Source organism: Ovis canadensis, chromosome 10, assembly GCF_042477335.2.
Source record: "Ovis canadensis isolate MfBH-ARS-UI-01 breed Bighorn chromosome 10, ARS-UI_OviCan_v2, whole genome shotgun sequence".
NCBI lineage: Eukaryota > Metazoa > Chordata > Mammalia > Artiodactyla > Bovidae > Ovis > Ovis canadensis.
Window position 1 is genome coordinate 44068572 of NC_091254.1, and position 27195 is coordinate 44095766.

A 27195-nucleotide genomic window follows, 5' to 3' on the forward strand; every position below is an offset into this window, starting at 1 on the left:
CCAGGATTCATGCCCATAAAATCTACTGTCAGGAGGCCTAGTGGTCTTATAAGCTGTATTATAAAACATATCAGTATTGCCCCAGGATTTGAACCTGATCCAAATTCTTCTGGCTCCAGAGACCTAGAACTGTTCCTTTCTCCTTTCTGCACAACAGTTTCCTCATATAAATGTGGGAAGCAGACCAAAAAAAAAAAAAAAAAAATCTCAAAGTTCTATTTCTGTTCAAAAGTGCTATGATTCCAGGGAAAAAAAATTTTTTGGGGGGGCCAGGACATGTGGCAAGAGGGATCTTAGTTCTCTGATCAGGGATAGAACCCGTGCCCCCTGCAGTGAAAGAGGGAAGTCTTTTAACTATTGGACAGCCAAGAAAGGCCCCATGGATTTCAATACAAGGTTTTGCTATGCAGGAAAAAAAAAAAAAGCGGGGGGAAGGGGAGGCAAAACAAAAAAATAACAAAAAATAAATATAGCTAACTATACTTTCAAATTTATGAATACAGTCACCTTTACTAAACTCTTCCAACCTTCAAGGTGAGTTAACTGAAGCATGTAACATTATCTAGCTTGTTTGAGCCAACGGGTACACTTGACTTTATTTGTAAGGTAAACCTGGCCTTCTAGTCTTGTCTCTAGAGGACAGACAGACTGTTAATGCTTTTTTTTTTTTTTTAAATTAGAGGATAATTGCTTTACAACGTTGCTTTGGTTTCTGCCAAACAAGAAGGTGAATAGGTGTAAGATTACATATATCCTCCCCCCTGCCCTAGACTGCCTTACTCTTAATTTATAAAAGATTCGATAATAGCAGCAAACTGCCACGCCGCCCCCCCCCCCCATTTTTAATGCTCACCTTCTAATAAAAAATAAGTAATAAGGACATAGCTTTGCAGGGAAAGAAACAAAAGCTGTTTCAGACCAAGTGAAAAGCAAAACTTATCATTTTGGCTTGGGAGTGGCAGGGCAGAATAATGTCTGTTCAAGTCAGATGGAGCAAAATTAAGCAGAAAGTGGTACCACAGATAGCTTTCCAAATTACGCCACACCTAAAATTCGCTTACAAAAAGTAAAACGAAAACGCTAACATTTTATTCCACAAAAGAATATCCTGCCGCTGATGAATACAAGAGCATTTAACACAAATTCTAGGATTGTTACTAGAAGTTGAAACGGAAATTCCTTCTTCTAATTCATAATTCACCAGCTGTGGCGTAATCAAGACAATAATAGAAGCGGATACCGAACAAGCACGCAAACAAAACAACGCTGTAACTGGAGAAAGCGCGCAAGAGCAGCAGAGAAACACGGCCTCTCCCGAGAGCCTCCCAAGACAAAGCCGGCTCCCAGCACGCACCGCAGCCAGGACTACACATCCCACCATGCAAGGAGACACTGACTCCCAGCTGGACTACGGTTCCCGACATGCTCTGTGACAGCGGGCCAGCCTCCCCAGCGTACGGGGGTCTCGGGTCTCCGCAGAAGTGGGGCGGGGGGTGTGTCTCCGGCACCTGAGCCTCTTCTCCCAATCTAAGGGTCAGACACCATCGCCCACTAGTACATTACGAAGATTACGACTTTTTCGAGTCATTCTTCGTTGCCCATTTTATTAGGACGGCAAAGAGCCGGCTAGGGCGGGCGGGGGCGTAGGCGGGTCAGCCTGGCCAGCTTGAGCCAATAGCGCAGGAGTGGCTTTCTGGCTGCCATGGCAACGGCGGCCTTCCCCAGGGGGACCAGCCACTCATTGGGTAGAATCTTTCGAGAAGGCTCGAGAAGAAGGAAGCGGAAGTAGCACGTGGAGGGGCCGGTGGAGGCGCCGGTGAGTAAATGCCGCAGATTCTGGAAAGTTCCGATCAGTGCGATACATAAGGCTGAGGCTCTGGGACCTCCCCTTCTGGGTCGGTAGTTCAGCGGCGCGCCGGTGAGCAAGCGGCGGAAGATCCGGGCCGGCAGCCCGCGCTGCGGAGCCACTCGCGGACACCGAGCGCCGCCTTCTCCCGTGGCTACTGCTCTGCGAACCACCACTGTCCCCGGGAAGCCGGAGGCGCCAGACCGGCAGACTGTCCGTGTGTCCGTCCGTCCGCGTGACAGGAGCGGACCCCACGGGAGCCGAGCGCGGCCGGGGCAGGAAGCGCGGCTAGAAGGACGCAGACCCAGACTCATACCGAGCCGAGGCGGAGGTGGACCAAGAGCCGGCCATGTCGGTGGTGGGGCTGGACGTGGGCTCGCAGAGCTGCTATATCGCGGTGGCCCGGGCAGGGGGCATCGAGACCATCGCCAACGAGTTCAGCGACCGGTGCACCCCGTAAGTGGGAGCCTGGTGGCGGGGGGCAGCCGGCGGGGGCTAGGGATCCTGGGGAACCCAGGCTTGCGGCTGGCCGCGGAACGCCGGCGGCGAACGGAGCGCGGTGTTGGGAGAGGTGCCCCCCTCCATGGGGATCGGGATGCGGGCTGCCTGGCCGCTGGGTAGGGGAGGGCGCCTGCAGCCGCATATCGGAGAGGGGGTGTCTCTGGGATTCGCGGAGGCCAAAGGAAGCCCGAGAATCTAGTCTCCCCGGGGTGGTCATTTCGGGCGGGCTTCCTCCTGGGAGCCGGTCGGGGGCCAAGCCGGAGACTTGGCTCCCTTTTCTTGGCGAGAAGTCTCTGCCAGCTCCTTCCGCGGCCGCCCCCGTTTCCCCACCCGGCTTCTCGGAGCTGGCTGAGCCGCCCCCAGCTCGTCCCCCTCTTTCCTAGCCTGTCTTTGCTCACCGCAGAGCTGGGGCTGCCGAGCCTTTTCTTCCGCATTGTGAATCTCGAAATGAGCTGGAAGCTTCCAGAGCCTGTATGCTGCTGCTTGTGCTGTGAGCCAGTGGATTGTTGTTAGCGACCACAGACTCACTGCTAAGATAGATGAGTGTATCTTCTTACTCACGCTTGGATCATTCGTGAAAGATGTAAAAGACCTTTTTGCTCGTTTTATGAAAGCCATTATAGAGGAATTGTGTTCTAGTTGTTTTTTTTTTTTTAATTTTGCACAGCTTAAATAAGGAGAGAAAATAAAAATTGCACACTTGCACCCTAGAATTGGATGTTGTCAATGGATTAAACAGTATATTCTGCAGTGGCATGGGGTGGGCAAAGGGTAACGTTTTAAAAAGCAACTTTTTTTGGAGAGGGTCTTAATTTTTGAATATAATGTTTATGGAATGAAGCATTGAGCCCAGAGGTGAAATGACTGGGCTTCTATCAATATTTGAGTGCAGATGAACATTTATAAAAGTGAATGGAAATGAGAAAGTACCCAAACAGAGACAGTGTCAGTACCAGTGGGAAGACATTCCCTAAGCATCTCATGCATCAACCTCTTTATAAATCTACAGTCTTTTCTTTAGCTGTGCCAACGTCTCTAATTGGGGTATAGTAAGGAAAAAGACAGAATCTCAGGTTTTCTTGCCTAGGGACAGTTTATATCTTTGTTCTCTTTTGTCCAATAAAAGGAAGAAAAGCTATTGTAGGAAAAAATTGTATTTGTGGTTATAGAGATCACTGTGAAAGTAAAGATGACAGGTGTGTCTCAAAAAATACAAGCGGAGGGCCGTATTGGAGTTTAATGTTTTATATAATAGATGTTTGACTCAACTGTGTTGGCTACTATTAATTTGTTTGGTGTAATTTATTCTCCCCTTGGAAAATGAGTAAATTCGTCGGGCAGCTGTATGTTTACTTTGAGTTGGGGGTGACTGTTTTCGGAAGGTATTTTAAAGGTCCAGCCTTTGCTCCAACAGGTCTCTGGCTTTTCGGAGGCTATTTAGCACCAGCTCAGATAATTTAGGTCTGAGATGTTTCTATTATAGCAAATTTGAATTTGATTCGGTTTGGTATTTAATGCCCTCAATGTATTCCCATTTTGCTCGTATCGCACTGTTACTCTTTTTCCGCCTTCTAATCTGAAACCTAAATCGCTTCCATCCTTCTGACAAGACTCTTGTGCTTGTCTCTGCTCTGTGTTGCCATTCTGTTCCCACTGCTCTGAAGGCTATTTCACAGTTACAAGTCACTTCATCTCTTAAAAGCTGACTTAAAATGTAACTGATTATTCAGTCGTTTTGCTCAGCATTTATACTTGGTTCTGTTGTGGTACTTGGTCTGCATTTTCCCTTGACTTGCTCAAGTAGAGTCTTCTGTATAGGACCCTATTTTGTGCTTTTAAATTCCGGAAGCATAATTTAGGCCCACTTGTTTCTCCTTATATAAAAATTTTCTACAGAGTCAAGTGGTCTATTAGAACAGCAGTAGGTAGGATAGTGATGTTTAGATTTCTATGAAGTTGGTAACTGCCATTATTTTTGTCAGCGGTGTCTAGGACCAAATTAATAATACACTTTAACTGTTGAAAACATTTTCAGAGTCCGCTTCCTAATGATTGGGGCCTGGAGAATTATGCTGGTACTTGTGCTCTTGGAAAATGTCATCTGAGCCTTGAGCAGTCTCGAGTGGGAGCTGGGGTTGGAGCAGTGGGAGTGTGGCTGCCACCTAGATAGCAGTTAAGTTGGAGCCCTCACAGGGTAGCTGACCAAAGCTTTAGGCTCCAAACTTGTGCTGGATTGTGTCCCCCTTGCCTAAGAATGGAAGTTTATAATTCCATTATAAATGGAATTATGTTAAAAAGCATCCACATTTGTGCTTCTTCCCATCTGTGAAACATGGGTTTTTTCATCTTTTCTAGATCAGTCATATCATTTGGATCAAAAAACAGAACGATTGGAGTTGCAGCCAAAAATCAGGTATGTTCAAGAGGATTCTGATCATTTTTGAAAGAAGTTTGATAAGTGAAATCTCAGAAACCTAGGAGAATATGAAATACCTAAGCCTGTGTATGTGTTTTGAGTTTGTGGACTGTAATGCAAGTATTCCTTATGAGTCCTTGCGTGTGTGCTCACTTGCTCAGTCGTGTCCTGCTCTTTGCAACCCCATCAACTGTGGCCGGTCAGGCTTCTGTGTCTATGGAATTTTCCAAGCAAAAATACTGGAGTCGGTTGCCATTTCCTACTCCACTTATGAACCCTTACATCCCTATTTTCCTTTTCTCTTCCTTTTGTTTTATTGAATAAGATATACTTTAACTCTGTAATCCTCCAACCTTAGTTTTTATTGGGTATCCTATTTTCTGAGACGTTTGACTTTTTAAAATGAGATACGTAAATTCTTTCAGGTGAAGTTTCTCATGATACTCAATTTAAGAGTTAAAGATTCCTTTTATAGAAGGAACTTCTAAGCAGTTCTGTTGTTTAAGAGCATTTTCAAGTTACTTAGTAATTAAGGAGAACTAGTTGTCTAGGCCTGTGGTGTCCTATAGAGTAGCCATTAAATACAGTTCTTGAGCACTTGAGATGTGCCTAATCAGATTAAAATGTAAAGTATGAAATACATGCAATTTTGAAGGCTTGAAATGAAATAAAAAAGAAAACCATCTCATCAGTTTTCTACAATGAGTACATGTTGAAATGACAGTATTTTAGATATATTAGGCTAAATAAGTTATTGGAATTAGTTTTACTTATTAAGAGGACTTGACAATTTACCTATGTGGCTCCCATTTAGGGCTCACATTATAACTTGAATTTTGGGGGTTGAGGAGAAAAATATGAAAATCTGAGAAAGGGACTGAAAGCAGTCCTATATATGTAAACATACCGAAGTAAACATACTCTGTATACCTTAAATTCACACAAGGTTATGCATCAGATTGACATAATTAAAAGAAGGTTGAAAAAATTCTTTTAAATACAAAAAAATAGTATTGCTACAAAGGAAACACAACTCTATAAACGCTGGAATTCTGTGTCACGGCTAGTTGGAAGCGAGGAACAAAAGAAAAGACAAAGCAGGGAGAGAAATGGGCATGCCACTCGGTGACCTACTCAGAAGGGAGAGCCTGGTGAGGTAACAGCCTCCCTGACTGGCTGTGGAGAAGACTGGCATCCCAGCCCTGAGAGCCGCTGCATTGTCGTTACACGAGGAGGTCCACGGAGGCTTCGATCTAGCCTGTAGAGTACTAGACATCTGTCATCTCAGTTCCAGAGTCGCAAGGAGTGTTAGCACATATACAGTGTTGGAGATACTCCGTATTATTTGAAAGCTAGTGTTGCCAAGCTGCATTTTTCCCCTTTATAAGAAGTAGACCAGAGAGAGAAGTAAACAGTAAACTGTTTTGCTGGTTTCAAACTAGTCACTTTAGAAGTCTTAGTTTTTCATCTTTTATTGTAATTATGTTTGTGCTTTAAATAAGGTTCCCACTGCTGGCATCTTTGAGTGAAGTATGCTATCAAGTGTGACCGTTGTATATCCAGAGCCTAACCATCAAAAATACCTACAAGCAGTTGAAAGCATTTCCTCATATGGAAACTTTGAATTATCCTTACCTTTTCAGAGTCCAGAGTGCTCAGCCTTACACCATGGAACCACTGGTCTATGCTCACCTTTTCTGCTTTTTGGTATAGATTATTAATATTCTATGCTATTGATACAAAAAGTAGCAATCCATACATTTTGTGACTCAGAATAACTTATCCTGGCCACTTAGCGACTTAATAGACTATAACAGTTAACTCCTTTTTAGAAATATGTGATTGGACTATAGGGCTTTCTAATTACCCCTTTTCAGTTATTTGTTAGGTGTAAAACAAGTTCAGTGGGAGAAAAGGAATGAAATGAAGTGATACATAAAGTTCTTGGGGCTTGTTCAGAGTTTTGGTTGATAGTTTCATTACCTTTGAGTTCATCTTGCAGATTTGGAAGCCTGTGTGTATAGTCCTCTCACTGCTTCCCTCCTGGCATTTCTGTAGGAAAAGGAGAGAAAATAAGGTGTTTTCACTGGTGGAGAAATTCAGGGCTCTTGGGCAAGTCACTTATATCCTGGTGATTTGAGTTGAACAAGTGACTTGCTTTTTAATTGCTGTAACTAGTGATAGATGTTGAAATTAGAATTTAATTTTTTTTTTTTCCAGCAAATCACTCACGCAAACAATACAGTGTCTAATTTTAAGAGGTTTCATGGCCGAGCATTCAATGACCCTTTCATTCAAAAGGAGAAGGAAAACTTAAGTTATGATCTGGTTCCAATGAAGAATGGTGGAGTTGGAATAAAGGTAATTTAACTGAACAACGTTAGATTCCTTACTAAGAAACTGTTCAGTTCATCTACAGAGAAAGGTACTTAATTCTTAGTAAGTATTTAACTCAGTTTGTATAATTGGACAAGGTGGTCTTTTACTTTTTATCTGATTTTTCTTAAACTATGGGTGTATGTTTAAATCATCCTTGAAGAATTACTCGGATGGTATATACTGCTATAAAGCTTAGTTTGTGTTTCTTACAACATCTTGGCAATTAGAAAGATTTAGAATTTCTGGTGTCTAAAGAAATCTAAATTGTGTTGTTGTATGAAAAGCTGTCTGTTCCACTGTAGCTCGTTTGCAGTTGTTTGGAGAGCTCTGGTGTAATACAAGCAGAAACCTTTTTTTAAACTACAGAGGCATTCCTGTCTTATGATCTACACAAAATCATATTTGTCTCCGTGATTCATCTCTTCAGTGAGATTGGAACTTCACTGCTGTCTATAGTACTTGATCTAGTACTTTGGGTAGGGGAAAACATGCCCCAGCTTCGTTTCTCCTCTTCGTCTCTGGGGAAGAGTATTTCTTTTTTCCTTCTGCTTTGCTTTCCTCTCCACTTTTCTCTTTCTTTTTCCCTTTCCTCCTTTTAAACAGCCAAAACAATAAAGGGTTTCTGGAAGTGAATATGTAATGATGTTTGGAAGTTAATATTAGTAGTATGTAGCTTTAATGACTGCAGTAATGAGAGCATTTTCTTTCCTCAACGCAGGTGATGTACATGGATGAAGAACATCTGTTCAGTGTGGAGCAGATCACAGCCATGCTGTTGACTAAGTTAAAAGAAACTGCTGAAAACAACCTCAAGAAGCCAGTAACAGATTGTGTTATTTCAGTAAGTAGAATTCAGCAAGGCAATGTGTTTTATTTTAATTTGCCTTCTTCATGTTACTTTTTAGTATTAAATGTGTGAAAGCTGTTCTCCTACCAGAGATCAGAATTCTGCTGGACTGTATCACTGCAGTGTTTAGCAGCATTGCAGAGTAGGTTTGAATGCTGTCTTTAGCCAGAAGTTGCAAAGTTTTTTGTGTGGTGGTGCATATCAAAATCTCCTGTTGGGCCTTTTGAAAATGTAGATTGGCTGATCAAATTGGAGGATGTTCTAAAGTTAGTTACTGTATTGAGAGACAATTGTATATGTCCATGAGAGATTTCACCCACACATGAGAACCAGTGAGTTCTTGGTGAGCAGTAGTTTTAACTAGGGACTTCCCTGGCAGTCAGTGGTTGGGATTTCACCTTCCAGTGCAGGGGGTGCAGGTTTGGTGAGCTAAGATCCTACATGCCCAAAGGCCAGAAAGCCAAAACCTAAAACAGAAGCAGTACTGTAACAGAGTCAATAAAGACTTTAAAAATGGTCTACATCACTCAAAAAAGATTTCATGCCTTAAATGTTTTTGAACTGCTAGCAAAATTTTATCAAGTCTTCCAATATATACTTCACAAATGGTGATATGCCTGATGGTCCCTAAAGATGTCCAATAAATGGAAAAATTATGGAGTAATGTACTCTGAAAAGAGAACTTACCGTTTGACCTGAGTCGGTAACTTACTTATTCCTCTGAGTTAGAATTTTCATATGGTGAAAATCAGAAGTGTATTATGATAAAGATTAAATAATAAGGTTCTTGTATCCTTAAATTACTAGGATTCTGAATCTGTATTCTCTAGTATGGTAGCCAGTGGCCACACATGGCCTCTGAGCACTTGAAAAGGAGCTAGTCAAAACCGAGATGTGCTGTATGCATAAAATACACACCAGATTTTGAAGAGTTAATATAAAATAAAGAATATGAAATAGTTTGGATATGTTGGGTTAAATAGAATATTTTATTAAAATAAAAATAGTCCACATAAAAAATATCTTAAAAAAAAAAGAATGTAACCAACCAGTAGTGACAGAACCCAGGTTTTTAGCATTGGTAAACTCACTACTTTCAATGGACAGTTGATGATTGTTATTCAGGAGGATTTGCAGTGGACAGGAACCATCTTTTATTGGCGGGGTGACTTGCCCAGACCCATCAGGAGCCTTTATGGTCGTGCACCTTGGGATATGAGAGAATCCTGAGATAAGAGAGGCAGGAAGGCTGAAGTTTGTTCTACTAAAGGAATATCTTGGAGAAATGCTGTTAAAGAGGGGCTTCCCAGGTGGCGCTAGTGGTAAAGAACCCGCCAGCCATTGCAGGATACGTAAGAGATGTGGGTTCAATCCCTGGATCGGGAAGATCCCTTGGAGGAGGGCATGGCAACCCACTCCAACATTCTTGCTTGGAGAATCCCATGGACAGAGGAGGTTGGCGGGCTACAGTCCATGGTGTCACACAGAGTCGGACATGACTGAAGTTGACTTGGCACAAAGTTAAAGTTTTAAGTCAGTGGTCCTTCCTCCTCCCCCACTTCCCTTTAAATAATCTCATATGGAAAACTGCAGAAAGAAGGGTTCTGATTGGAAAGGTGAGCAGAGACCCACCTTTGCTCTTGGTGGTCTTTCCAAAGCATTTATAGATACTTAGGGATAAAATGTGAAAACTCCTGTACCAAGTTTTTTCTTAGGTGCTTTCCAGTTAAGTGATTATGTGAATGTATTATTAGATGCTCTTCTGGAAGAATGTGCTAGTTAAAGTGGTGTCCTAGAAAGTGATCAAAAGAGTTCATCTAGGTAGAAGACAGCACCGTTAGAAACTATCCCTTGAGCTGCTTTTTGTTCTTCCTCTTTAAAAAATCAACAGGCTTTGACAAAAAAAGTTTCATTTTTGTAATCTTAATAGGTCTGCTGAATTAAAAGGTACCCCATCTACTAATGCTTAAATCCAACAAATAGCAAACCAAAGGGCAGTGGCTAGGATTAACTTTGTATTATCTTTAAATTCCTGTAGTCTCTATAGTGTAATTACATTTAATGATGACTTAGCAGAATAATTTCCAAATGTTAGTAGAAATACGACCGCTTTAGAAGTAGTATTTCTTCCACTTAAATGTAAAACTTTGTTAGATTTAAAGAACTGGTAATATATCGTATGAATATCTTGATTAGTTTTTATTTCAGGTTAAAGTTTGGTTATAATAGACCTGATACTTAAAATTTTAGGACAATCTTCTCAAAAGTAGTTACTGTTTCTTAAAGAACTTGCCAGAAACTTAAAGTCCTTTTTCTGTTTCATAACATGGCTAGGCACCTGTTTAGCTGGACTGTTGTGAATTGATCGCTGGTGGTTGTGAGGGATTTGTATGTATTTTGGTTTTCTGGTTAAGTTAAAATTTTTTCCCTTCTTGTTTGCAGGTCCCTTCTTTCTTCACAGATGCTGAGAGGCGATCTGTCTTAGATGCTGCACAGATTGTTGGCTTAAACTGCTTAAGACTCATGAATGACATGACAGCTGGTAAGAAAAAAACTGTTTTTGTGTAAAAGTTAACATACTATTGAAACTAAAGACACACGTGGTCCTGTTATCAAACACTTCCGTGTAGAAATATCGCCTATTAAAAAACTTAGACTTGAAAGCAAAAGTTCTAGTCTTTCTTTCAGATGCTTGTTTTAATCAGAAGTTGGAACCTTGTCAAATGGGTGAATCTGTTTTCATTAGGAAACACTTGTGTGTATTTTTTAATCTTTTGAATTAGTTGTGTTGGGTTTAGTTTTTTTATTTCCTTACGTTGTTTTTATAGTTGAGAAACAAGTTTTCCACAACCTTATTATGGGGTTCTAGAACTACCTTGAGTGTTGATTTAGCAGAAATTTTTTTTTCCCCTCATATGTTTCCTGATTGTTGGTAGTTGGGAGGCGGTCATTCCTCTTCTGTCAGATGTTGATTTAAGCCTCGCCATTTGCTAGGCGCTTTGCTAGGAACGAGGCGATGGGGAGCAAAGTACTCAGTAGCGCCTGTGTCAGTTAATTGTGGTTAGGATGGACCCAAAGTCACTTACACCCTAGTGTATTCAAGCAAAGCAAATAGGACTTTGTTTAGCATATTTTTAATAGCTATTTTAAGGATTCTTAAAGTATTGATAAAGGTGTGTTCTTGAGTATCCACAGTGGTTTCAAAATTCAGGAAAAGCAAGCCATAGACTGTTTAAGGTAGATCAGTTATTTGCCTTGAATCCAGTTGGTAGGAACGTAGTTGCTATAGTTATATATTAAATTCTTAAATTTTTTTGGATAAGCAGTCTCCTAGCAGGTTGTGATTCAAATGTAAGTATTGTGTAATGAGTCTGATACTGTCTGTGTGTGGTTTCTTGTGGTTTACATGCCATTGTTTTTGTATCACATATGTCTTCTCTGTCACATCTCTTCATATATTTAAAAGTGATGGAACGTTGTTCTAAAATCAGGAAGGGATGAAGTATGAAGTCAGATATGAAAGAAATGTGTTCACCTTTAATTGGTTGAAATATAGTCAGGTTCCCTGCATGTGTAATTATATCGGTAACTATGAAATTACTGAAAGAATGTGAACCAAAGTATTGAAACATACTAATTTCCTTTTAGTTGCTTTGAATTATGGGATTTATAAGCAGGATCTCCCAAGCCTGGATGAGAAGCCTCGAATAGTGGTTTTTGTTGATATGGGGCATTCAGCTTTTCAAGTCTCTGCCTGTGCCTTTAACAAGGGAAAATTGAAGGTAAGGTCATAAATTGGAACTAAGTGACCCAGATATTAATGTGTGACAATTGTTGTTACTTTAAGCTACTGAGCTTCTAGGGTAATGAAGAGTTTGGGATAAAGCTATTAACAGAGACTGGTTCCTAAGGTTGATCTCCATAAAGACAATGCAGTTGTCTTAGAATACTCTTAATTGTTCTTGCTTAGGAACGAAAAAACTTCTAAGATTATCTTCTATGTAATCATTAGAATTAAAAATATCATAGAGATGTAGCATTTCATTTGGATTTTATAGTGACATATGTCCTAATTGACGGGTTTCATGTTGTAGTTTAAATAGAAATGTTGAGCCTATTAGTCTTTGATTGAGTTAGCAACGTTTAAGTTTCTGGTTACAAATATGATTGAAAATAACCAGATTATTTGTTGTTTCAACTACATTAGGTACTGGGAACAGCTTTTGATCCTTTCTTAGGAGGAAAAAACTTTGATGCAAAGTTAGTGGAACATTTTTGTGCAGAATTTAAAACTAAGTACAAGTTGGATGCAAAATCCAAAATTCGAGCACTCCTTCGTCTGTATCAGGAGTGTGAAAAATTGAAAAAGCTGATGAGCTCTAATAGCACAGACCTACCACTGAACATCGAGTGCTTCATGAATGACAAAGATGTTTCCGGAAAGATGAACAGGTGTGTCTCAGATTCTGACAAATTGAATAGAAGGAACTTCTCACTGAAACTGTGGTCTGGGTGTCAGTTCTGATTATGGTCTTCTGAATCTTGGCCCACATTTCGAGACTGTACTACCTGAAAGACTGTCAGCATCATTAGAACTAGAGTTGCTTCTGCAAAGAGGGTTTTTAAGAAGATCTGTGCTAAGTGTTCTCACAGTGAAGTCTTTTTAGTATTATTTCTGGGCCAGTGATTGAAAAATGTTTTCATTCACAGAAATGTTTTGAAGTGAATGGAAATATTCAAAGTAATGAAAATGGGATCACATAAAACATTAAGGACTAAAAATGGAAATCTTAATATAAAAATGATTTCTTCTGTAGTTACTAATTTTCTTTTCATTCTCCCTTCTGCATCTGGATTTTGTATATTTTTCAGGGAAAAAGTTATGAATTATGGTATGGCTAAACCTGGCCCATGTGAAATTCAGGGTGTCTGAGAAGAAAAAAGTTTGTTGGGTTGATGAGGCCAATATTCTGCCCTACTTTTTAAATAATTCTTCAGATCAGTTTTCTTAACATTTTCCTCTTAACTGTCAAGGGCACAATTTGAAGAGCTCTGTGCTGACTTACTGCAGAAGATAGAAGTTCCCCTTTATTTGCTGATGGAACAAACTCAGCTCAAAGTAGAGGATGTGAGTGCTGTTGAGATAGTTGGAGGCACTACACGAATTCCAGCCGTGAAAGAAAAAATCGCCAAATTCTTTGGGAAAGATGTCAGCACAACGCTCAATGCGGATGAAGCAGTGGCCAGAGGGTGTGCGCTGCAGGTACTGGCTTCGCCTCTCCTCTGGGAGTCATTCCTCAAACCACTTCTGCTCTGTCTCATCCTGGCAGAGTCCGGTGCCCAGTTAGACACCGCCAGGGAGTTACTTTTCAGTAAATCAATAAGGCTGTGGGGACACAAAGATCTTCCAGTATTGGAAGATTTGTTGTATTATTTATCTTTTTATCTAGTGAATGCCACTATTATTTATCTTTATATCTAGTGTTTAGATGATAAATACTTTATGAATAAGGCATATATATACACTGTAAGTTTTGAATTTGAACCTACCCGTCCTATTTGAATTGATCTTTATGTTAGAAGCTGAGTGAAATTTTTCATGTGCTCACGATACTGTCTTTTTCTTTTTCTTATTTAAGTGTGCAATCCTTTCCCCAGCATTTAAAGTTAGAGAATTTTCTGTCACTGATGCAGTTCCTTTCCCAATATCTCTGGTCTGGAGCCACGATTCAGAAGATGCTGAAGGGTAAGTAGGAGAAAATAATGTTCAGATACTTGGTTTTAATATATATTAAAAAAATGAACATATGGACATTCATGGTAGAGTGTTTGATTAACTGAGATCTTTTAGCAATCAAACTTACCAAAATACTTCTCTCATTTTGGGTTGTAAATGGTGAGATGGAGTTGATAAAGCTTTTGGATTGCGATCTGTTTGTGTAGCACAGTGAGCTTGAACCCTTGAAGTACTGAGTACCTTTGCTTTCCTCTTAGTGTCCATGAAGTGTTCAGTAGAAACCACGCTGCTCCTTTCTCCAAAGTTCTCACGTTCTTAAGAAGTGGGCCTTTTGAGCTGGAAGCTTTGTATTCTGATCCTCAAGGAGTTCCATATCCAGAAGCAAAAATAGGTAAGCAATTCATTGTATTTATTCTTTTGAAGATTTAGCGTACCAACTTAAACACTCTGCTCTTAGCAGGGTTGAGTGGAATACCGTGAAAACGTGAACTGGAACTTAATTGAAGATGTGAGGACGGTTTCAGTTTGGAATAATGAAGATGGGGAAGTCTCTTCTTTATTGATGACTAAACTGGCCTAAAGAGATGAAATGACTGTGTGTGTAGGGACACTTGAGTATTTCTCCTTTTCTGATACAGTCTGTACTTGAAGATTATCACCTACTTCTAGTATTAACCTTTCCTGTGGGCGAAATGTTACTTGCAGAACATTACTTCAGTTTGAAACCTGGCTTGGAAGCCGTTGAAACTATCTCTGAAAGGCACCTTTGTATTGTCTTTTTTTAAAAAAAATTGTATATTTTTTGGGTACATTCTGCCTTGAGAAGTTTGACACTGTCCATCTATTTTGGCCCAAAGTAACACTGAAAATCTGTGGGAGACCTGCAGGCATCTTCTTGTTTCTCTTTTCCCAAGTAAAATGCTAGTATTGCTAGATCTTGTCGGGACTCACCTTTGCCCAGCGCCGCTTCATAGTGAAATTGTTGGAAGGAGTCTGACCTGGCCAGTTGTGTTTTCTTTCTTAATCCTTAAAACTGAAAATGTTCTGACACAGGAGCATTTTATATTTTAGTCATTTTTCCTTGTATTTGTTGACAGATAGTTTAAGTAATCGTTAAATATGGACTATACTAAAATTTTGACAGGCTGGATTGTAGTCCCCATTCAGCGGAGGATAAAATCTAAGCTCTTTAGCCTGGCATTGGTTCTTTTATTTTGTCACCAGAACTGAAAAGCCTGCACAGACTTACAGAGCCATCTTACATATCTCTCCTGTGAGTCTTCTTGAGTACCCTGTGGTTAATGCTGTTTCTTTAACTGGATCTTATGACAGCTACTTACTGAACCTAGTAATTTGATAATTAATGAAGGTCTATTCCAACCTATTTCACTAACCTAGTAAATAAATCTAACTTTCTGTGTGTTTGTGTAAACAGGACTTTAAATACAAGACTATTAAATCCCATGTAGCGCTTTGCACATAATAGGTTCAAAATACTTAGGTTTTTTTCAGTGGTATTTGTAGTAACAATACTGTTGGTAGAGGTGATAACACGTAGCACTTGGTTCCATAGTAAGTGCTCACCATAAACCCTTATGAACTCAAACTATAGAAGCATAGATAAAGTAACTTATAGCCATCACAGGGCCAGGATTCAAGCCCAGGGAGTCTGGGTCAGAGTCACCGCTTTACCCTAAAGTTCCTACAGAATCAGAATGAGGCAAGTGGTCGATACCATGTGCTGTATACTTAGGATTTCCATGTTGAGGTTGTGCTCCCCTGTAAAGTGAGGTAGGAGGAGGCGAGGATGGCTGGCCTGTGTCTCACACAGTGCCTGTGTCAGAAGTGTTAAATAGAAAGTCGTGCGCGTGTCCTTGCCTTGGAAGGGTTCATGGAATTTTAAGACTAATCCCAAGTATTGTAAGTATACTGTATACTTATGAGTCTATTTTAAAAGGTTATGTTTCTGGTATACACTAAAGGACTGAAGTCTTAACTCAGTTGGTAGAGAAAATGGAATTTTGGAATTGCAATCTTTCTTAGCCTTTGTCTGCATGATAGATGAAGATTTGGTTCTGAAATTGTCGATTTCTCTTTGCTGTAGGCCGCTTCATTGTTCAGAATGTTTCAGCACAGAAGGATGGAGAAAAATCTCGCGTGAAAGTCAAAGTGCGAGTCAATACCCACGGCATTTTCACCATCTCTACGGCGTCTATGGTAGAGAAGGTCCCAGCCGAGGAGAACGAAGTGTCTTCTCTTGAAGCCGACATGGACTGCCAGAATCAGAGGCCACCAGAAAACCCAGATGCTGAGGTAAGTTTGTAGGTAAGCCTTTGAGATTGAATATAGAGTTGACTTAATTCTAAGCTCGAAGAGATGGGTAGGAAAAGGTTAAAGTGTGTTTTTCTTCATGATAATTAAAATTTTCATTAATGATGATAATAGCAATTAACTAGATGATGGTAATGTACAGCCTGGAGTTTGGTGATCTGTGATTAAATTCTGAATAGCTTTATTTGAACCAGCATGTGACAGTTTGATTCAGAGTGGGCAAAGTTTCTTGGAATTATATTTTTTAAGACCTAGGCCATATAAGACAAGTCAAATGCTGACTGATGATTAAGAAATAAAAGACTGAAAAACTGTGCATTGAAATAGATACCAGATATTAAAACTTGTTTTGTTTGGCTTTTTAGTCATATGGCAAAAATCAGTTTTGGTATTTTATAACTTGCTTGTAGTTAAATGGTTTTCTGGGTTGTGAGAGGAAGGAAGTGGAGTATCCAACTAGAGTTGAGAAAATTGTTAATTGTTCATGATGTTAATTGAGACTTCTGTTAGCCTAAGTGCTAGTGTTACATGGTCAACCAAAGAATTCTAAGAAACTTTAAAGTAGATGAGCTCTTACAGTTTGCATTTAGACAGTAACCAGAAGTAGCTTAAATGAAGAGGTAGGTAGGCAGATACAGTGTTTTCGTTCCCATGAGCAAGTGTGACGTCCCCGTGGTCAGAGAACTGTTAACCACTGTGACCATTCCTAGAACATTAAGGAACAGGAGCATCTGAGCCTTAGCTTTGTTCTCATCAGGAAAAACTTCAGTGTAATGAATTAAATGACCAGTGCCACATACCAGTGCTGTCTCATCTGGCTACAGACACCATTATTCTAATGCCTGTTGTATCTACTCTCTTAGTACCTTTTAGATGTATATACACCAGGAATGCCTTGCTTCCGGTACTTCAGTGTCTCCCTCAGGATCTTGAGGCTCTGGAAGAAAATTAATGAGAGACTTCAGTCACTGAAGTGAGAATGCTTCAGGCTTCTCCCTAAGATGGGATGAGATCATAACAAGCTCTGATTTACTGGGGATTGAGGCATCTACTAACATGCAGCATTTGTTCTTTTCCTGGGATTTTTTGAGGTGTAGACTGTTGGGTCACAGAAAGAGAGCGGAGACAGAGAGGGTCTTGCATCTCTAAACTGGAGTGATGAGCCCCAGATGATGGATTGTTGGCTATTTCATGTAACTCCTCAGTCCACTGACATGCAGATACGTTGAGATGTGTGATGGCCGCTGGTGAAGTTAGGTTTGGGGAGCTTATTTTTGGGAGAGAGGCCTGGAGTAAACCTACTTGCTTTTGAGAATTAATATCCGTGCAGTGCTAGAGGGGAGCTTCTTGAAGGAGAGTTCTTGTCATCACATCAGTCAAAATGCCTACTACTTGTGTTATTTAACTATTATATTAACTGTTATCGTTCAAAGAATTTCTTACAGGTTTACAATATCTAAGAAGTTTTCAAATACTTGTTCGTTATGCTTTTATCCAGTATCTTTTCCCCCCACCTATTAAGACTTCGGAAATTGAGTGTACTGTCTTTGGTGCCCTATAATCTTTTCAATTTATACAAGTACACCTGCTTTCTACATCCTTTGTGCCTGGGCTTTCATTTCAGAAAAATATCCAGCAAGACAACAATGAAGCTGGAACACAGCCCCAGGTACAAACTGATGGTCATCAAACCTCACAGTCTCCCCCTTCACCTGAACTTACCTCAGAAGAAAACAAAATCCCAGATGCTGACAAAGTGAGTGACTCTTCTAGTTCATTCCATTAGACAATGTTGCGACATGTGATCATTAATGATATCATTCAATCTGCAGTTTCAAGAGCAAGCACCAAGTTACCTTATTCTATATAGGATTTTTTCTCTCCTATTAAATTTCTATGTTTTTCAACTGAAACCTGTGAGGGGTACTCCAGCTGAACTATTCTACTTTTTGGACCTGAAAGCTTCTCTTGAATAACTGCCACTCCAGGCAACCAGGGGCGAATGCATAGCTTTTGTTGTCTTCTGTAGTGCTACAGGGGCCTGCAAATGCCAGCATCCAAAAGAGACACATCCCAGTGCAGTGTGACGAGTTTTCACTCGAAGTCATCTGATGATAAATACATGGGCTATAGGAGTCTAGTAAACCTTTTTTCTCCTCTCAAATTGCCTGTCAAATTTATATAAACTGATTACAACGATCTGGTAATAAGTTTCCATTGTTATTCCAGATCTGTGCTTTGCAGAACTTCCTTCTTTGTGCGGGTTGCATGTAAATTTTTCTTTGATTAGAAGTTTGGTTTTCTCTCATTCTGACGATAGAATTCTTTACCTTCAAATGAATTACCGAATGGTCCATTGGGGTCCAAATACACGTTAAAAGTATCTGGTTTTAAGCTCCCACACCCTGACTGACCCCCTCGGGGGTCCTGATTCTGATTTCTGAGAGAAGCTGCTGCCTCCTCTTGAAGAGTTGGGTGTGGATGGCCTGGCAGCGATGGCTCCTTAACTTCAGTGCTCCTCCCCTTCACCTAGTGCTGAGCATTGACTGGCTGCTGCCCGTGGTCTCCATACCTGTCAGAACACGACCCTGGGTGGCATCTCATGTTCCTAGCTGTAAGTGGGACCGTTAGTGCCAGACCGTTTGGGACGTTATCGCAGACGCCCTTGGAGTGTCCCTAGTCCGTGCCGTGTTGGGTGCCATTTTGTGGTACGTGGGTTTTGTCAGCAGTTGGTGTAATGTTGCACTGCTAGTCTTACCCCGGCTTAGCCTCCATACCTGTGCTGTCATCCGTTTGATTCTCAGTATCTGTTGCACTCCTGTGTTTTTGCCGGGTGCAGGCGTCACTTTTCTTTCTTGTGTTCTGTGAGCCCCGGAGCGTGCACAGTATATTGTGGGGGTGGTGGGGGAGTTCTCATGCTCACTGGAGGGGAGAGACGGGGATGCGGCAGGCTGACTGACAGGATCCGCCTCGTGACCCAGCTCTCAGCACTCCACAGACAAGTGATCTCTCGGAAGCGCAGAAACAGAAGCCTGGAAAACACGCCTGAAAAACAGGCTCTGTCCTTGTGATTGTCAAGCCATTGAGCCTCTTTCAAGTCCCAGTTTCTTTTATAGAGTCTGAAATTTTAGCATCCTCCGTGACTCCCCCAGCTTACCCAGCGTCAGTTCCTGTTGAGCCTCGCGGGCTCGTCTGTTGCTGTTTTACCATCACAGACAGTCAGGGTGCATGTCAGATGCCCCTTGGTTTCTCCTCATCTGTTCTACAGCTGAGTTTGCTAAAGTTGTGCTCTTTGTCATTTGTGTCTAGAAGAACACAAGGTTCTGCAGAAATGAAAATGCTAAGAACATCTTGGAAAATTAAAGGCCATAGGAGATACTTACTTCTTTAGCCCTGTATTTACATACTTTGGAAAAACTTAACAGTAAAAGTAGCATTTGCTGCATCATTCCATTTACTGTTGTAAGACTGTAAACGTTTTTTTGACCTTGCAGAGTTGCTTATGAGAAGTGGTACAGCTCAAAGGCAGATAATAGGAATAAGGAGATGGATGTATACACACACATATATATGTGTGTATATAATGTCCAAATTCAGGGAATTTTAAAAGGTACTCATCAGGGTACTGATGGTTGTAGCTGGAGTTTAGGGACTCAATATATGTTACAGGAGTAGAGTTGATCCTAACATGCTTAGCAGCTGCTCAGTCTTCTCTGTGGTTACTGTTATAGACTGTACTTTAAAGAAGTGGTAGTTTAGTAGTATTTTTGACTTTGCCAAGTCACAAACATCGCTTAAAGGGATTAGAAAGTTAAGGACCTGTGAAGAAATGCTTTAGCCAGAAAGATTAAATTTGAGATGAAAAATGTTCTGGTGAATTCTTGAAGGGGAAGTACAGCAGGTATAAGTGTAATTGCAGCCCTGATTTAAAATGGGTGGGTGGGTAGGAGTTAGATGATTTTGCACATTCTTCCAGCTTTATGATTTTAGGGATTTCACTTTTACCTGAGTCTTCAGTAAGTATGATAGGGATATTTCTGTTATTCAAGAACTATTTAAGAATTTTTCTTTTTTTTTTTAACCCCTCTTCCCAAGGCTAATGAGAAGAAAGTTGACCAACCTCCAGAAGCTAAAAAACCCAAAATAAAGGTGGTGAATGTTGAGTTGCCTATTGAAGCCAACTTGGTCTGGCAGTTAGGGAAAGACCTTCTGAACATGTATATTGAAACAGAGGTAATTACTTCACTTAAATATTTTTATTGTGGAATATATTTATTTGTTTGGCCCTGTTAGGTAAATGGCTATAATTCTTAACATTTCATAAGTTTTATACAACTTTTAGGGGCAGAATGAAGCCAAAAAGTAATGGTTTTTAGTTAAATATTTTTAGCAAGTTTTTTTCCTAATATTTTTGCAATTTCATTAAAGAAATCTATACCATAGATCATTCTGCTTGGTGTAAAATTGATTGCCCAGGTTCTTGTGAAGCAATTGAGTGCTGATATCTTCTAGCACAGAGCACAATACCATTGGTATGTCAGGCCACACTAAATAGTTCTGTTAAAATACATTGTGCTTCTCTGTAGTTTGGATAGGTGAAATGATTGAGACTCTGTTTTCCTTTACTGAGATGGGACCATTGTGTTTAGAAATGTAATAATAAATCCCTTTCTCTGTTTGATAAATAATATGTTTGTTTGTGCATGCTAAGTAGCTTCAGTCGTGTCTGACTCTTTGACCTCATGGACTGTAGCCCGCCACGCTCCTCTGTCCATGGAATTTTCCAGGCAAGGATACTGGAGTGGGTTGCCATTTCCTTCTCTAGGGGATCTTTTTGACCAAGGGGTCGAACCTGCATCCCTTGTGTCTCCTACATTGGCAGGCAGGCTCTTTACCACTAGCATCAGTAGTGTGGTGGCAAAACTGTGTGGCCGTTACACATTGGTCAGTATTAATCCCAGTAGGAGACAACCATATAACTACATAAAACAGACAAAATTGCATAAGAACAGTAGATAATTTTTGTTCCCTTAATGTTAATCTGAATTGTGAAAGTTACATAATTTATTGTGCTCAGTTGTGTCCAACTCTTTGTAGCCCCATGGCCTGTAGCCTGCCAGGTTTCTCTGTCCATGGGATTTCCCAGGCGAGAATACTGGAGTGGGTTGCCACTTCCTGGTCCAGGCGATCCTCCCGACCCAGGGATCAAACCTGCATCGCCTGCATCTCCTGCATTGGCAGGTGGATTCTTTGCCACTAGTGCCACCTGGGAAGCCCTATACAATTTATTATATAATGTTAAAAACAAAAAACCCCTCATTCTGTGCATTTAAGATGAAGAACTTTGTAGGAATCGTTGGAAGAATCTTGATTTTGGGGGGAGGGGTGCAGTATAATTGTTGACTTTGTTAACTCCAGGATCTAAATAGTTAAAATTCAGTTGCATTTAGCAGAAGACTTGAATTAACCTTTTCTGTTTCTGGACAGGGTAAGATGATAATGCAGGATAAATTGGAAAAGGAGAGAAACGACGCTAAGAATGCGGTGGAGGAGTATGTGTACGAGTTCAGAGACAAGCTGTGTGGACCGTACGAAAAGTTTATATGCGAACAGGTGTGTTGAGGGCTGAGTTTTTATTCAGATAATCTCACTTTGAAGTACTTAATACCAAATTTGACATTTAAACCTCTACTAGATTGTGTAACTTGAGTTTTTTGAAGACAGACAACTTGATACAGAAATCATATAAACAGAGTCATGGAGAGAGAGGCTAACTAGCAGTGTGCAGTTTGATACTAGATTATCCTAGTGACTTTACTCTTTACCATTGAAGAAAGAACCTATCAGCACTTTTGTTCATAGTCTGCACCATCACAATTATTGGGGGGGGTAGAAGCATAAACAGGAGACAATCCTTGCTTTCAAAGACCTCAGCGCCTTGGTTGCTCCGTCATTGCTTTTTCCCTTAAGACTTGCTCATCCAGTCATTCCAGAGTTTGTCAGGGACCATAAATCCCAGAGCAGAAGCATGTCTGTGGAAGATGGGCCTGGGAGAAAAATTGGGCTAGTTATAGAAATCCAGAGTAGATACTGAACCTAAAGATAGAGTATAACCACATACTTTCTGAGTTGATTAGGAATGACAGTTGTGTGCAGTGATTGAACTATCAACTTGGCTTAGGTTCCCTTTCAGTATTTGGTGATTGTGGAAGTGAGCAGGAAGTTACTAATCAAAACCTAATTGTTTCGGAGAATAGGAAGAAAACTGCTCTTCTGTGACGACATTTTAATGTACAAATTGTGCAAAGTTGAACTTCTAAAATTCAAGTCCATAAGAGCAGTTTACCACAACTTTTCAAACATCCTTATGTGAAGAGAAACTGGCCTAAGACTAACGCCCTCCCCTGTGTAAAATACTGTCTGGAGCCAAGGTGTGGCATGTTTTTGCACCTTGATGTTTTTCAGTGAAGAGAATCCAGGTAATCAGGTTTGCCATCCTGGAAATAAGATGAGCTTGATACTGACCACTTCTGAGGATGCTGTTTTGTCATGAAAGTTTTTAAAGTAAGGTAGCCACTAATCCTGGTTTTTGTGTTCTGTATCTAGGATCATCAGAAGTTTTTGAGGCTGCTCACAGAGACTGAGAACTGGCTCTATGAGGAAGGGGAGGACCAGGCTAAGCAGGCGTATGTGGACAAGCTGGAAGAACTAACGGTAGGCCCTTCTCTCCCCTGGAAAGTGGTACTTGTGTTTCAGACTGTAGACTTCTAAAATGTAATTGCTGCGAATACTAATTTATCGCGTTTGGTTTTAGAAAATCGGCACTCCAATTAAAGTTCGGTTTCAAGAAGCTGAAGAAAGGCCGAAAATATTTGAAGAACTAGGACAGAGGCTGCAGCACTATGCCAAGATAGCAGCTGACTTTAGAAATAATGTAAGTCTCTGTACACAGTGAGGACATGAACCCTGCCTGGATTTACAAGCTGCTGCTTAAGTGGAGGAGTCTTCATTGTGAACACATGGTCTTAAATCAGAAATTAGGTTTTGGTGTGTGAGACGAGAAGTTATTAATAGATTGGAACTTCATGGAAAATTGGGTGCAGTTAGATGTTAGTTACTGTGAAATACTAGATTCTACAGAATGGCCATGTTTTTCCATTTAGGATGAGAAATACAACCATATTGATGAGTCTGAGATGAAAAAGGTTGAGAAGTCTGTTAATGAAGTGATGGAGTGGATGAATAATGTCATGAATGCCCAGGCTAAAAAGAGTCTTGATCAAGATCCCGTTGTGCGTGCTCAGGAAATCAGAGCAAAAATAAAGGTGAGTGTCACTGTCCAGTGTTTACTGCTGTGGTTTCTTAGGGATTCTGGTTGCAGCGATTTGAACCTTGAGAATAGCCATTTTTCCTTGAATCTTTTTACCTCATCCCAAGATTAGATTTCTTAATGGCTCGTTACTGATATTACAAAATGTGGGAAGGCCTTGTAAGTTTCGTCCAATTTCTATTTCTTCATTTATTCATTTAGTTCAACAAATACATTTGTTGAGCTTCTACCATGTGCCCAGCTATTGTTCTAGGAGGTAAACTGTCAGTGTACAAGGAAAGTCCCCACTCCTGTGGGGGTCGCCTGCCAGGGGCCTCCGCAGTGAAGACTTGACAGTACACAAGTGTGGAAGGGTGTCAGATTGTGTTAAATGCCAAGGGGGAAAAATAGTCAGAAGGGACTAGGAAACTTGGCAATAGGGAGAGTCCCAGGTTGGTGTTTTATCAGGGAACGTCTTGCCGAGTTCCTGAGGCTTGAAGGAAGTTGGTAAGAAAACCAAGGAAGGTGCTCTGTCTGGAAGAATGCTCAAACACAGAGATGGTTAACATGAGCCTTTGAGGTCACGGGCTATAAGCTTGAATTCCAGCTCTTTGCTCACTACTTTTTCTGTTCCTAAGGTTAAGTTACTTAACCTCTCCTCTGTAGGAGATGATACCTTTTAATAATTGCTATGAGGAGTAAATGGGTTAATAATAAACTGAATAGTTAGCAAGTCCCTGATACTTTGTAGATGAATATTTACATATCTAGATCAGGCGTCAAGCTATAGTTTTAGGCAAATGTACTGAGCAAGTAGAATTCTTTGAGCTATGTATGATTGGAGTTGGTTGAAAAATACTGGTTTAAGTATGTAGGAAAGTAATTGAAAACATATTGGAGTTAGTCTGATTATTAGTTTTGTTTTCCTTTCTTAGGAGTTGAATAACACTTGTGAACCTGTCGTAACACAACCCAAACCAAAAATCGAATCACCCAAACTGGAAAGAACTCCAAATGGCCCAAGTACTGATAAAAAGGAAGAGGACTTAGACGGCAAAAACAATTTCAGTGCTGAACCTCCACATCAGAATGGAGAATGTTACCCTAACGAGAAGAGTTCCATTAATATGGACTTGGACTAGATGACGTGAAACTGATTTTGTCCTTCAATTAATAAAATATTTTTGCCATAGTATGTGATTCTACATGACATACTGAGACTATTTATATTTTCTTTTTTAAGGATGTTTGGAAATTTTGTGTATTATATGGAAAAAGAAGAAGCTTAAGTCTGTAGTCTTTATGATCCTAAAAGGGAAAATTGCCTTGGTCACTTTCAGATTCCTGTGGAATTGTGAATTCATACTAAGCTTCTGTGCAGTATTACCATTTGCATCACTGAGGATGAAATTGACTTTTGTCTTTGGAGAAAATAAAGTGTACTGCTTGTTCAAGAGGGCTGTGATTACACTCTTTAAAGCATTTGTTCCTGCCAAGGTAGTTTTCTTGCATTTTGCTCTCCATTGCAGCATGTGTGTGGGTGTGGATGTTTATAAACAAGACTAAGTCTGATTTCATAAGGGCTTTCTAAAATTAATTCTGTCCAATAGAATATGACTTTTGCTTTGGTATTAATTATATTAAAAATCCATTGACTAAAAGCAAAAGCTAGTGAAATGTGTTAGCAGCATGCAGAACAAAATCTTTCAAATATCTCTCGTCATACAGTGCGTTGTCATGTGAAGGTGTACCATGGAAGAAACACTGATTCTGTTTGTAACTGATATTGTGAAGCCTCTTATGAGCTTTAAAATAAAGTTCATCTTACGGTGTCATTTCTAAACAGTTTTGTCACTAATTTAAAAGTGGGATGGGGGCAGCATGACATAGACTGTGAAAATCCAACTTCTTTGCTGTTTCCTACATGTGCTGTTGCTTTTGTAAATGAGAATGATGCCCACCCTGATAAAAAAAAAAGTAGCATATACTGATTAGAAATTTTTTGAACTATAGAGTTAAATATAACTCGTCTACCACCCAGAAAAACAAACTCGTATGGTTATTCTTCCAGCCTTTCTCTCCTGAAAGTGGTGTGTGTCTTTTAAAACTCTGTGTATCAGAGGATTTGGAAAAAACGGTCAGGTGTTCCATATACTCTTCTGGACTGGCCATGTACCATGTGGGAGCTAGTTCCCTGACCAAGGATCGAACCTACACCCCCTACGTTGGAAACACAGAGTCTTATTAACCTCTGGACCACCAGGGAAGTTCTCGGTCAGGTGTAAACCACTTCACTGTTAGTAATACTGAGTCCCATTATAAAAAGATACATACATAAAAATATTTTAACTGGTTCCAGTATGGGTGGGCTTTATCATAGACTAAACAATGCTATAGTGAAACTTAGGACAAAACTGAGGCTGTGTTGAGGGTTGGGTAGGGAGAAGGCCTGCGTACTTACGATGGGTAACACAACCACACTGCACACCAGTGTGCAGCAGTCCCCTCCCTCATCTACCTGCTGCCACCCACGAGGTAAATTTACAAGATCACGTAGGAAGTTGATCAGAGTGTAAAGCCTACACTCAGGACAGCCGTTCTACCCTAAGTGACATGTCTTCATTTGTGTAGTGATAACTTTCACACTAAATTTGCTCATTAGTGTTTCATGCATGGAAACACTATAATTTCTCATTTGTAGTGTTTAAACATCAGTTTTTGCATGAAGTGTTCTTAATCTTCCTTGTGGCACAGATGGTAAAGAATCTGCCTGCAATGCAGGAGACCTGGGTTCAATCCCTAGGTCAGGAAGATCCCCTGGAGAAGTGGGATAAAGCAACCCACTCCAGTATTGTCTGGAGAATCCCATGGATAGTGGAGCCTGGTGGGCTACGGTCCATGGGGTCCCAAAGAGTTGAACATGACTAAGCGGCTAACACTTTCACTTTCTTTCATAAGGATCTTAACCATTCTCCAGGTAGTTAAACATTTTACCACTTGGTAATATCTTAAGTCTTGCCATCTGGAACGTTACATTTATATGTAATCTATGGGTTTTCATGGTTTTTCTTATGTTCTCTTAATGCATGGTAACATACATTCAGTGGGTATACATTTACCCATTGAGAGGTGAACACTGCTCTGTGTACAATCAAGAAACTCATAAAAACAAAGATCTTTTAAAGTATGAATGAAAAAACTTTTTCTTCTATCCCCAAATAGTGCCTGGTGATAATGGAGAAAGTACCTACCCAGTGTAAATGGTCAGAAATTTTCTGTAGCATCACTTTTCTATAAATAATGAAGCAGAATCTCAAAAAAATGGCTCAACTTGCTACAGTTTGCAGGCCTCAGAACCGCATTTTTGACTGTGGGGAGAACACATTGTCACGTTGACTATTTTGAGTACTTGTTAGTAGCATAACTAGTAATCACCTAGAATCCCCAGGACCTAGATCAGTTTGGATAAATGTTCTGTTTAAGGAGTAGATTTTATAATTTTCCTTTAGATTGTCACTTTAGGACTGTTTCTGGAAACGTCTAGTCATTCTAGGAGTTGAACTTTGGATGTTGAATCTGGTTCATCTTAAACACTGGTAAAGCCACAATTAACTTGCTTTCTTGGGTAATGTCCCCAAAACTGACTTGATTTTCATTGTCCTTGATTCCTTATCGAAAAGAAATGTAATGTATCCCTCTGTGAAGTAGCCTGTGGACAGTTACTTTCTGAAAGTAAAAATACATTTCACATTCAGTTAATGTGATCAACGACCACTCACTTTTATCAGCAGCTTTTGAGAAATTTTGTTTGATGTTAACCAGTTTGTCA

The 27195-nt window shown here is 40.3% G+C and overlaps 1 protein-coding gene across 2 annotated transcripts; it reads left to right on the forward strand.

Annotated features, from left to right (window-relative positions):
* Positions 1 to 1250: 1250 nt before the first annotated feature.
* On the forward strand, positions 1251 to 25209 carry HSPH1 (heat shock protein family H (Hsp110) member 1). Of its 2 annotated transcripts, XM_069602242.1 has the most exons (18): positions 1328 to 2302; positions 4703 to 4760; positions 6984 to 7124; positions 7861 to 7983; positions 10432 to 10531; positions 11638 to 11771; positions 12197 to 12441; positions 13024 to 13252; positions 13629 to 13735; positions 13984 to 14117; positions 15831 to 16039; positions 17682 to 17813; positions 20153 to 20290; positions 21545 to 21670; positions 22664 to 22771; positions 22872 to 22991; positions 23221 to 23382; positions 24302 to 25209. In XM_069602242.1, exons 1-18 carry the CDS (start codon positions 2196 to 2198, stop codon positions 24506 to 24508), a joined length of 2580 nt encoding a protein of 859 aa, XP_069458343.1. In that variant the 5' UTR covers positions 1328 to 2195; the 3' UTR covers positions 24509 to 25209. The 2 variants fall into 2 exon arrangements, with proteins under 2 accessions (XP_069458344.1, XP_069458343.1); XM_069602243.1 differs by lacking the exon at positions 17682 to 17813 and having other exon boundaries at positions 1251 to 2302.
* The last annotated feature ends 1986 nt before the right edge of the window (positions 25210 to 27195 follow it).